Here is a 12,503-nt window from a genome sequence, read left to right as displayed (position 1 = left end):
TCATCGGAGAAAAAATGAACTCCAGTTGGAATGCAACACATCCCTCGCAGTCACATGTGTCACATCTCTACGTGTGCTCGCGCTTCTCCCCGGTGCTCAAGTCATTCACCTTGTAGAACAGTGTTGCCTAAATATCCCGTAATTGGGATGTAGAGTGTCTGGCTGAGATGCTAATGATGCGGCCGGATGCTGACAGAAATCTGCTGAGTCAAATGGAAGCAAAATAAAACAAAAGCACATGATGCCAGAAAGATTTGATGCTTGCTGTTATGAGTGCACTTCTTTCAGTCCTGAATGTCTTGTGACAAGTGACAAGTGCTGTGATTGCAGTGATGTGGTTCATACTAAGACAGGACATTAATATTTAATTTTAGAGAAAGAATTAGAAGAATATATGAAAGAGAGACACTGACTGTCCTCAGTCTCTGATAAATGTGTCAGTTAGGCTTGGCTCTGCACTGCCCTCAGTCTCCACATGTGTGCTTCCATTCTAGCTAATGAGTTGACAGGAATTAGGGCATAGTATATGAGGGAGGTGGAGTGGGCATGGGATACAGATCGTTTCACTTCAGTAAGATAATTACTTATCCGGAGTGCGCTCTTGGATTCAAAAAGACATAATCCACTCTGGCCTCAGCAGAAAACAAAAGCAGAAAAGATGCAGCTCTGCGTTTGAAACAACTTCACAGGAAGTGCTGCCACTATGACCCCCCTCTCTTCCCTCCCGACACTCGAGCGTCTTGTGGCGTCTTGGCTCCCCACGTCCAACTCTCTTGTTTTCTGGCTGTCTGTGCTCTGTGTATGAGGCTGGCATTGGCGAGAGTGTGTGTGGGAGCAGTGGTACGGAGGACGGGCCCTGGCGTGCTGCCAGCTGTTTTGATGGCTCCAGATTGCCTCTGCGCTGGTAGGATGAAGCAGGCACCAGCAGGCTGAGGAGCTGTCAAAAGAATTACCCCAGCTCTCACTTATCCATGCATGGTGTACCACCCGGTGGCAAAATACAGCTACTGCATATGGCGGAGGAGGAGGACGACAACGAGTGGAAGGAACAGGAGGTGGAGCTTCGGAAGAGAACCATGGAGCTATTCGCCCTATTTTGAGAGATTTTAATTAAGCAGACAAAGCAATTTTCCCCCTTACATCCCAAATGTCTTCCCCTTCATTGTTCCTCCAGTTGCTAATTAGCCCAAATATTAGTCTTGCAGTGTGAGGCTGAGGCAGCCTCCCAGATGGTGTAGTAGGTGTGTTGCAGCACATGCACGTATTCCCTAATGAGGTATGACATGCTTGATTCCAGGACTGAAAGCACCTGCATTATTTCACACAGACAGCGACTGCAGGTGGATACTTATGTACACATACCTGCGATGAATAAAGATAGATGCTGATTATCAATATACAGGGACTTTATGATCTTTAAATCATATTTATTTTGTTGTTAAATACAGTGACACACATTCGTCTTGAGCTGGAAGCTTATTATTGCCAGCATCTCAATGTCAGATATCATGCTTCAAAACAAAGTCAACAATACAAATATCTACAACATTTGAACAGAATACATAATACCATTATGTGTTAAATTAGACTACTATAACTACTATATATATAGAAAACAGTTTCTTTTAGCACATTTATTGCTTTTCAGAGCATAAAGCCATTTGGCATTGGCCCGGAGCTAAAGCCAAGAGGTGCAGAATGTTATTGCGTAATTGTGAAATGCCCTCAAAGGGGAATATGGCTGAGTTTAAGCATTAAAGCACATTTTAGCCATGCCCTTTGACAGCACGCTGTGTGTTAGTCACCATTCACCACACTAGAATATAGTCACAAATTAGAGAAAACTGGTCCTCTCACGCCCTTAGGCAATATACACAGATGTGCAGAAAATTGGTGGTAAAACATGGAAAATGTGACTGTAAGAGTACATTACGGCTTTTGATGTCTGCTCATATGATAGATCTTGTTGGAGAGACCTTGATTGCACAATGAAGACCAAAGACTCAAGATTAGCGCGTAAATCATTAAACTAAGTGGTAATTCTCCTTTAATAGTCTCAATGGGCTGAAAACCGTAATTTGCGCATACTAAATCTTTGCCAGCTTGGCTGTGGTGTGTATTCCTGGCTCTTAGTTACAGATTCCACCGCTCTGAATGGACACACTGATCCATTTTCTGTCTTTGCTCTCATTTCGTAGCCCTGATGAAGTTGCCGTATGGTCACAGAGCAGCAGCCGTGAAGTTGGCACACGATGATGCTGTTTCTTTCTGTATAGAAAGAGAATAGTCTCACTGTATCTGAAAATCCTTGTTTTCACACATTTAATAGCCAGTGAGTCAATTTCTTGGATTGTGTATACTAAGATACTCAAAGAGGGCTGCGGTGAAGAAGACATGAGCAGCTTTGAATTATTTATGATATCTCTGAGCCATGAAAACATTTTCCAAAAGCCTTTGGCAGGTGTTTTCCGGCAAATTTTGAATTGGATTGGGCCTGGCGCCCTGATACTGTGGGACATCACAATCCTGTGACATGCAGCTGACAGCTCTCCCTTCCTGCAGCGCCTGTTCTCCTCAGGGGAGAATGCAGGAAGAACTGTGTGCCTGTCTGCCAATACTCCCCCTTGTTAGTAGCACAGCCTTATTTGTTACTTCTGTAAGTGGGTCCCCCCCCACCACCACCCCTCCACCCTCCAATCACTCCTTGTTTTCTTGTGAAAATCAGAAAACAATGTTGTATTGTGCTTTACAAGATGGAAAATGAATGCTTGGTTTAGTTTGGTATGCTCCGTCTCCCCTCTGACAGCCTCCTGTTGGGTTGGCACAGACAGAAGCTCCAGCTTCAGTCCTCTCAATTTATTTTGATATTAAACACAGAGTGCCATTAAAAATGACTTGGCCTCCAGGATTGGATTTTTGACAGGTGCTCACTTCACATTAGGTAATGATTCCCTCACATGTCATTCTCCATATTTTCATATCTACCTGGACTTTCTTATTTATGCCATTTTAGACAACTTCTCACATGAATCTCAGCAGAGGTGACATCTTGGATGAAATGCAGTGTTTACTCCAGTTGTGATTAATTTCATCCATCTATTCAGTGTAAAAAAAATTATTCATATGAATAAATTGTTCCTTATTTGTATGAGATGTTGCAACGGGTACGTCATCATTACTTTTCCTCTGACCTTCATTCTTTGTGGGCGTGAATTCTTATAATAATGGTAGTCCATTGGCGTCCATACTGTTTACTATATTCTTTTTAAGATGAGAGAAGAGCTGAAAACATTTTTGTCATTATTGGTGCATGTGTTCAATTTGTCTTCTTGTGTTTTGTTTCCTTTTCACCTTGAGCATATTTTCACAAGTGCAATGGATCTCATTTCAGACTGAGGCATTTTAAAAGGGGTAAGGTTCACGCTGGAGCAGGAATTCTATACAGTGCTGCACTCAGATCTGTCACTCATTGTTTGGCAGTAATGGTTTTCACATCCCATCTTCCCAGCGTAAACATACACCCGAACAACCGTTTATTTGTATACAGTATTGAGAATACAGCTACATATAGAGAATATGTCAAACACTTGCTGCTACTCGAAAATGCTCTCATTGGGTCTAAGTGCTCGCTAATATTACCATGACAAACATTTTTCAAGTATTAGGATAGCTTAAACAGCAGCTCCATTTTTCCTGGCATCTGCTAACAGTTTCTAAATGCAGCTCTTTGCTTTAGCTGCCTGGCAGGAAGCAGACAGTTTAGCAGTGAGAACTCGTTTGTCACACGCCCCTGTCATCTGCCGCATACCCCAGGAGGGCGTGGAGAAATTGGATTTGGGTGAGGAATGTGACGGAGTCATCCCAGGGGATGGATGTGACATTGGCTCTGTGTGACGAGGAAGTGGTGATGAGGTGGTGTGTGTACATTGGTAGCCTATCGCCCCCGCCACTCTCCATCTCCCGTCCCTCCAACTCGGCTTCTATCTGTCTCAGCGCTGCAGCTGCAGTAATGGCTTTGTTATTGGGTTATGGTTTAGTTACACTACCGGAAATGCTGTTACAACCTCCTGCCAGCGTTAAACAATCTCCCCAGCATCTCTCCAGGCGGCTGCCTAATGCTTTGAGTAAATGCAGTCACCCTGAGCAGAAGCTCAATATTCAAGGTCCATAGACTATTACGATTCTGTCGCTGTTTGTGTTTTTTTTCTTCCTCAGTCAATATCAATTTGTCCTTTTGTAGTTTGCCAGTATTATATTGCAGATACAGGAATTGTGGATGCAAAGCTGCCACCAGTTCTCTGCGAAAAACAACACAAACACTATGTTAGGTTGTATTTATGGAGTTGCTTTTATTTCCTTTCCTGTAAGATTTGTTTGTCAAGACGTGTTTGGTTTTTTTTCACTCCTGTCCTAACATGTACCTGCCTCCATACTCTGTGTTTTCACTGGCCACCACTTAAATTGGCGCAGAGTAAGACAGGACTCAGACTTTGCAGGGAGTCGGGGTAGCTGTCAGCTGTAGTACACTGTGTAATGTGATGCTAGACTTGTGACAAGTCTTTACACACTGCTCCTGGATGACATATTTGTTTACACGCAGCTTAGGAGTCACTTACTCAGTGAGTTTTGAATTGACCCATTGATTTTGTGTTGTATTTGTAATTCTAGCAGCCTAATTGTTGGATTCATCTGGAGTCAGACGGACTTGGGGTGTCTGCTGTCAGTGAGACGCTGCAGTCTTCCCTAACAAACCTGCAGAGCTCATGTCTGAGACGCTCCAGGAGGACTGTAGTTGTCCCTGTGTTTGTCAACTCCATTGTTTGATCATTCCTTTATGAATGGATTGGATGCTGACTGGATGTCAGTGCCAGGCTGCTAGGCTTGCAGTAGCGGCATCTGAGTGCATTTGTCTGATACATAATAGGCTTTTTCCCTGTGTGTTTGGTGACCTTCATGTACATATTAGCTATTTAATTTCTCCGCCCTAATGTATTCCTTCAAGTCACAACACTAAATTATATCCACAAATAGGACATCATTTAAAGCTGAACTGACAGCCCAGTCACTGGTTTTACCGTAGAATTGCTGCACTCCTTCCTTCTGACCACTCATCCCGTTTTCCTGCTAATTCTCTCTGCAGAGGCGACCGTCCTCAGCTACGACGGCAGTAAGTTTATGAAGGTCCAGCTGCCAGTGGTGATGCACACAGAAGCCGAGGATGTGTCTCTGCGCTTCCGCTCCCAGCGAGCCTACGGCATCCTAATAGCCACCACGTCTCGGGAGTCGGCTGACACCCTGCGTCTAGAGCTGGAGAGCGGCCGCGTCCGCCTGACTGTCAATTTAGGTACCGCCTCGGACACACGCCGACTGCAGCTGCAAAGTCACATGCCACGCACACACTGTCTCTCACACACGTATACATATTTTGAATGGGAGGAGAAGGTGTGAAAGACTTTCAATGGCAAGAGTCTGCGGCTCTCCGCTCACTGCCAGTTGAGCGCACAGCTGCCGTGGCCCAGCAGGGAATGCTCGCTACCCGCTTCATCAGCTAACCTGAAATCCCCTTCCATACATGTGTATTGCTTTACAGGGCATCGCCCTCACAGCACACATACTGCTGTACTCTTCCCTGGTCCTTCATGGTTTCATTTCATTGAGTTTATAACTAGTGGCTACCTAAAATGATGCAGCCATTAATTGTGAGTTGTGGCCAATCAAAGCCCTCTAATTTGTTCCTTTATGGAGGATTGCATGATTGCACATAAATCAGCACAGGAAAAGACACCCCCCAGCAAAGAGGAGAACAGATTGAAAGAGTGTGTGTTTTTTTTATGTGTGCTTATTTGCTCAGGAAAGAATCCAATGAAGCTTGTGAAAAGTTTGATATCTTCCAAACAGAGCAACGCTGCACAAATGATAGCCATCTATTTCTCCTTTCCAGTGGCTAAACAGAAATGGGCTCCCTAAGCGGCGCCGTTTAGTGACGCATACAAAGTAGACAGTCTGCGTCTGCTGTCAACCACAAGATACTGCGTGAAAAGGAAAGACAACAAAAAGAAAAGACACAACAGCGCCTCACGCTGACAGGGCTGACAAGTCAGATCATTATGACTACAAAAAGATGCCCTTTGATGAAAACAACAGGTCACTGTGTTTTGTTTTCTTTTGAATTATCTTTGACACGTTTAGTGAGTTTGTCCACGGCCATCAGCCTCTTGAAGCTTGTCTCCCCCCATCCCTCCTTGGAAAAGCAGAGCATTCCCTGCACGGGTAGGCTAGTGTCGGTCTCTGGCTGTTTGCGACCACTTTTCTGCTGTGGTTGACAACACACGACAGGCAGGGCCAAATGGGAAGGAAGGGAGGGGAGTTCGATCTGGGTCACCTTTCTCAGAGCAGGGCATGAGCTAAGCCTTAGGAACTGTTAGGTACAAAAAAAAAAAAAAGATTCTAGCCAGATTCCAAATGGCTTCACTGTGTGCTAGATAGTAATAGATTAGTTTGTTCTTGTATTGATAATAATGACAAGTAGACCTTATGGAAAGATGAATCAGAAATTGTTACAAGCAAAAAATAAATAAATCTGCTTGTCCTAACTGGTTGAAGTATTCAGATATTTTACTGAAAGTAGAAACAGCAGTATCACAGTGTGAAGTACTCTATTGTAAGTCCTTCATTTAAAATCTCACATAGAATTACAGGAAATGGTAACAGGAGCAATTACTTATCATGCAGAATTACTTTTTCCAGCTTGCTACCATATAATATATAATTTTTTGTAGCTTTTCAGTGTCACACCTAGTTGAGATGGAGCTAAATCCTACCTACTTTATATACTGTCGAGCAGTATTATTAGAGAAATGCGTAAGCACCAAGTCAAAGTGCTCATTATGCCTACATGCATGAACATGTAAGCAGCGTTTTAATGCTGGTTGAGGCGAAGCTAATTTTATCTACTGTACTTGTGGTGAGGTAATACAGCCTATACAGTAATGGTGCACCATATTTTATAATGACCTTATGTTTTTTGTTTGTTTTTTTATGTACAAAGTTAATCTCCAAACCAACTAGAACTGTCGGATTAATGGAGTAACGTGAGTGCAGTGTTGACCTCTATAATGTTGTGAAGTTTAAAGTAGCATAAAATGGAAACACTCATGTAAAGTACAAGTACATTAAATTTTACTTTAGTGCAATACTTGAGTAGACATACGGCTCTTATACTAGTTGTTTTCCACCACAAGCAGACTTACTTATAGCATTGTCAGGAATAGTAGAAGCCCTAATGCAATTTTTGCATCATCAGTGTATCGTAATGTTAAGGTGTAACATGATGGAGTGAATTTGATAATACATTGAGGTGCAAAATAGCCAGAGCAAAAATGCTGATGTCATCATGCATGGGTGGATAGATGTGAAGACGGTTAGATAGATGGAAGAGAGAAGCAGAGGTGGAGAGAATCAGAACAGCTTCCAGCTGGCCCTGTCTGACCCTGACTGAAATCTGATGCTCTCATACTTTGTAGAAGATCATATCATAAAAAGGAACAGAAATCCTCCAGTTTGCAAAATGTAAAAAGAAAAAAATACTTGTTTGGCAACAACATGGAAATACAAAGCAGTACAAACAATGTCATATAACTAAACCTCAGCTATCACGATTTCCTGTTCTACAGTGCTGGCACATGTATTCCCATAAACCACGCTGTGCTCTTCTGGCACAGCTACACTGCAGTGCTTTTTACCAGCTCGCTGCAGCTCGAGGAGCCATGGGTGAGAGCATCAGAGGACGGATAGTGTCCGTGTGTGTGTCCCCAGAGGGGTGGACTGTATGCTTTAATGATGTCTGCAGCTGTAAAGTTGAAAGATGAATTTATCTCTCATCTATTCTTCCCCATCTAGATTGTATCAGGATTAACTGTACCACCAGTAAGTTACTGTTCACCTTTCTTCTTCTTCTTCTTCTTCTTCTTCTCTAACTCTTACTGTTTCTGGACATTAATGTTTAGAAGTGTTGTTACAAATGTTAACAATTTATTCTCTGCAGCCATTATGTGATCCTGGCCTTAAAATACCCTATAGCTTATATGATATATATCTGACTTGCACCTTGCATTCGACGTAGACATTACATTTTATCATAAGGAGTCCAGGAGCGACGGGTACACGGTAACTGCTTGGTGGTGGTTGCGTGCATCAGCTGTCCAGGAGAATAATGAGCAGTGGGGAGGAGATGGAGGGAGGCTTGAATTAATGACGAACCCAAATATGGCAGTCAGCTGTGATTCAACACACAGACTTCTTTCTAATTAACAAACCTTCTCACTCATGAATTCAGGCTGATATAAAACGCACGCTTTGGAAGTGCAGGTATTTTAGACATGCATGATTTCACTGTCTCTCCCCCCTCACATTTTTTTTTTCTGTTTGTTTGTTTCCTTTCTACTTCAGTATTTCACGCCAGTTGTAAATTGATGAGGCCATTGAAGGCGCAGAGGAAATACAGAGTGTGATTTTATTATACTCATTAACCTGCCTTACAGAGCAGAAAGAAAGGGATAAAGAGGGAGGGAGAGAGAATAGATCTTGTTGTGGGATTCACATGTGGGTGGGTGTGTGTGTGTGTGTGTGTGTGTGTGTGTGTTTCAACACAGAGGTTACATTGCAATATTTTGGGAGGTAAATATCCCTGACATTTATTATTCAGGAACAGTGATGAATTAATAATTACCTTGCTGGAGTCATAATGGTGAGCCTTCTTCCTGTTTAATGATTCTGAAGTGACAGACACACTCATGGTATCTGTAAATACCAACTGAAATTAGGCAGTTTGAGCTCTCGGATGCAGTGTCACATACTGTATATAAGGACTAAATGTTCTCTCTGAAAACAAGAGTGTTGGATCTTTTTGTCTGGGAAGTGTTACAGTATTTGAAGGTCATTGCCTGATGAGACGCGGAGACTTACACAACAAACGCCTCCACACAGAATCACATGATGTGACCTCTAGACATGCCTCTGTGCGCCAGCTCTTCTTAACACCTTTCTAAATGCTAAATAGCATTGTTCATGCTTCTTGGATTGCATCCCTTGTTTGTGTATGCAAATAAAAAGCTCAAAGCTCTAATTCCCCCTTCCAGTGCTTTAAAAGGTCATTCTTGGTTTATGAAGACAGTGTGAAGGCATAATCTGTGCATACACAAACACCAGTGGTTGTTATTCTAATATATGCCATTTGACTGATTGCTTTATTTCTGTATTTAGTTATTCATTTTTCTGTACTGATGTTCTCTGGTTCCATTCAGTCGCACGCATTTTGCAAAAATAGGTGTGCAGCACTGGTGAAATGAGTGCTGGTTGCAGGTAAAGAGCTCTGTATTTCACAACATACACTATCTTAAAAATGCATATTGTCACTGGCATCAAACAGTGTGTCCTAAATAGGCTGGATGATCACACATAGACTGTGGGAAGAATGTAAAATGAAAAATTACCATACAGCACTGCTCCGTTTTTGCATTTAAGTCATTTTATGCTGGCATGATATATTGGTCTGAATTCTGTTTGTGTATGTTTTCATAATATAATTCCTTTAGCCGCCATAAAAATGATAGTCTTTAATGACACTGAGCTCACCTTTCTAGAATGAGTTGATGTTTTATAGATTTAAAGAAATAGACTGTAAATGTTTTGCACGCATACTCTACCCAAGCTACAAATGTTCAAGATCTTACAAAAGAGAAAGTATTTTGATCCCATCAACATTTTACATTAAGTTAAATGGAAAGCTAGTATTTAAATAAAATATACAAATGAAGCAGGGAACAGTAGCACTTTCTTTAATAGATCCAGACCTAATTGTGTCATAAGAAAATGTTGAATTGAAGTTCTTGGAAAGAACTGTGTTAAGCCAGTGCATTTCCACTTATGAAGAGTTAGGGTTTAATTCATTTTTTTTCTCGGCTGTTATTTTTCTCCGTGTTATTTTTGTCCTCTTTTTTTTTCCCTTTTTTTCTTGTGTTAATTAATGTGTCTTGTCAGGCGCTGCAGCTCCGGTCAGCTTGGTGGATGAAGAATTTCAGCACCGACTCAAAGAACACATCACTGTCAATTAGGGACCTAAGCTCCCTGGGGCTGCCCAGAGCTGTCTGAAGAAAACACTGGCACTTCAACTTAAACACTGTTAACAGGCACTGAGTGACAACAAACTAAAAATATGAACTAAAAATATCTTGTGACAGATTGGCTTTTTTTTGTGGGGGTCTGCCATTCTGGTCTTCTATTATTCATTAACTTGAACTGCAGGATAATCACAATTTACAGTGTAGCCAGGATGCAGTGATGAGGGGCACTTTATGTGATTATTTCCTCCATGACCTTCTTGAGCAACATCCCAAGGCTCTTTTTCTCTCATAATTGGTCTTTTCCACGCTTCAATCTTTCATTTTTGACGTATTTAGTGTGAAAGAGCTGCGGGAGATTCTTTTACACGGATATTACACCTGTGTGCATGTTAGAAATGAAAAATGAGTTGCTGATTTAAGGGGAGGACATATGGGGGGTGAGCTATGTGCATACTTATCATCCAAAGACTTGTGTTAAATTGCCTTTATTATTGAGCACATGCACAATTTGTGTATGACAAAACCTTTTAATATTAATTCGAATGGATTTTTGTGGCATTACAAGAATTATTTGACGACCACGGTGTTCAGGATTACAATCATTTTACTATCAAGTTCTTTTTTCAGCCCATTCATTATTTTTCAGCATACAGCTAAAATGCTCAAATCTTGCCAGTGCACACCTTCAGACCTGTAATCAAACTGTTGTCTGAATAAAGATACTGCACGTTCTGTAGAATGGGAATAAATTAGCATTGAGATTTCAGTCTGGCTGTGCTTGACACATATAGAAAGGAACCTTTCCAGCCATGTATTTCCCCAGCCTTTGGTGGAATACACTGTAATAGTGCTTACCTTTACCTTTAAAAGGCTTCTCTCATCCTTGGTGACACAAAACTGCTTGATTCTATCTGTGTCTGAACAATATAGTGTAGATGAATCAACCCGAAGATAACAAAATATCCCCCCGTCATGACAGCATGAAGTTTGATCTAGTAAGGAACCGTATGAAAATCATTGGGTTGTGGAGGGGGGCTGAACTGAAGGTTCTACTTTTCAGAGTTAATAAAATTTTCTTGGACCACAGCCTTGGCCCTAAAATCCAAAGATAATAGTCATCATTTTGACGCAACTATTTTTTGCATAGCAAATTTTACAAGGGAAGGTTGGAATAAGGTATTAATATGGGGAAGCATAAAATATCCTTGCCTGCTATTCCCAAAAAGTTAGACTTTCTCCCTTTAGCAAAAATACAATTACAATCTCCAAAATTACATTAAAATTAAAACCTTATTATGTACCCGTATGTTTTTAATATCCAGTGAAGGGAAAGAACAGTACTTGAAATTAAGCAGGAGCAATTATGAGGAGGTTCTTTATGGTTGCACTGAATTAGTTTTATAAAGAGGCTAATATGATGGCTCAGTGGTCCTTGTAACAAACATTAGCTACTTAAATTAAAAGCTGGGAGTAAACATTGACATCCCCCAAAGTTACAGCATGCTGAGGGACTTTCCTGTTAAGCCAGCAGGTAGTTAACAGAAAAAAAAAAAACTTGTCAATCTCAGCAATGTGATGACAGCCGTGGTCAAAACATCTCCAGTGTCGAGCAGTCTCAGTTTCTAAAACGAATAAACGTGAATGCAAATGGCCGCTGCAGATTAGTATTGATTGTCGTCATTTATTGTTTTAACACTATTTAACCTCTGCTTGCTTAAACATTTTCACGAAGGCTTTTCAGTCAGCAAGGCATTGATTGGACAAGCAGGTTGGCTAGTGATGTAGCCTGCTAAGCTTTCCTTGCCATGTGCACTTCCTTGATGTCTGTGTTGACAGTAATCCAGCAGTGGCGGCCTGCTGCTTGGTCAGCCAGTCCCTCTTCCCTCCACCTGGGTGAGTCACGGTGTCGGGACGGGCGGCACCAGAATCTGGCCTGTCATCCGGCCAGCCAGAGCTGATTGACTGGATAATCACATCTTCCCATGCTGCCCCTTGCCGCACTTCTCCACTGATCCCTTGGGCCTGAAGTCAATGAGGCAGGGAGAGATCACTGTAGATCCATCACAGCAGATAGATCACTATCAGTGAGGGCACTAGAAAGGGCTGGACGCGGCAGACCCTGGGACCAAAGGCCCTTAATGTCCAGCCAGCAGCTGGCCGTTTGGACCACAGACTGCACTACAGGCATGAACTCAGGCTCTACAGCAGTGAACGCTGTGCAGCAATGTGCTTCTTAATACGATTGACCTCTTTTCCCCTTCCCTTTCTTTCCTCCTTGGAGAGCAACAAGGACAGGATGATAGAAGGCAAAGATCAAGCATGCTTTCAAGTCCAACTCCATCCCATTATTTCATATCTCTCCTCCTTAATCCCTCGCCAGTC

The 12,503-nt window shown here is 42.0% G+C and overlaps 1 protein-coding gene across 1 annotated transcript in view; it reads left to right on the top strand.

The window, feature by feature from the left end:
- The window catches only part of LOC121614372 (neurexin-1a-like), a 247,551-nt gene that overhangs the window by 99,230 nt on the left and 135,818 nt on the right, over window positions 1-12,503 (top strand). Inside the window, 2 exon segments of the mRNA XM_041948203.1 lie at window positions 5,141-5,344; window positions 7,900-7,926. Coding sequence (XP_041804137.1) covers window positions 5,141-5,344; window positions 7,900-7,926 — 231 coding nt within the window.

The sequence above is a fragment of the Chelmon rostratus genome, chromosome 11 (genome assembly GCF_017976325.1).
Source record: "Chelmon rostratus isolate fCheRos1 chromosome 11, fCheRos1.pri, whole genome shotgun sequence".
Lineage (NCBI taxonomy): Eukaryota > Metazoa > Chordata > Actinopteri > Chaetodontiformes > Chaetodontidae > Chelmon > Chelmon rostratus.
The sequence above is the reverse complement of the archived record's forward strand: the minus strand, read 5'-3'. Positions and strand labels throughout refer to the sequence as shown.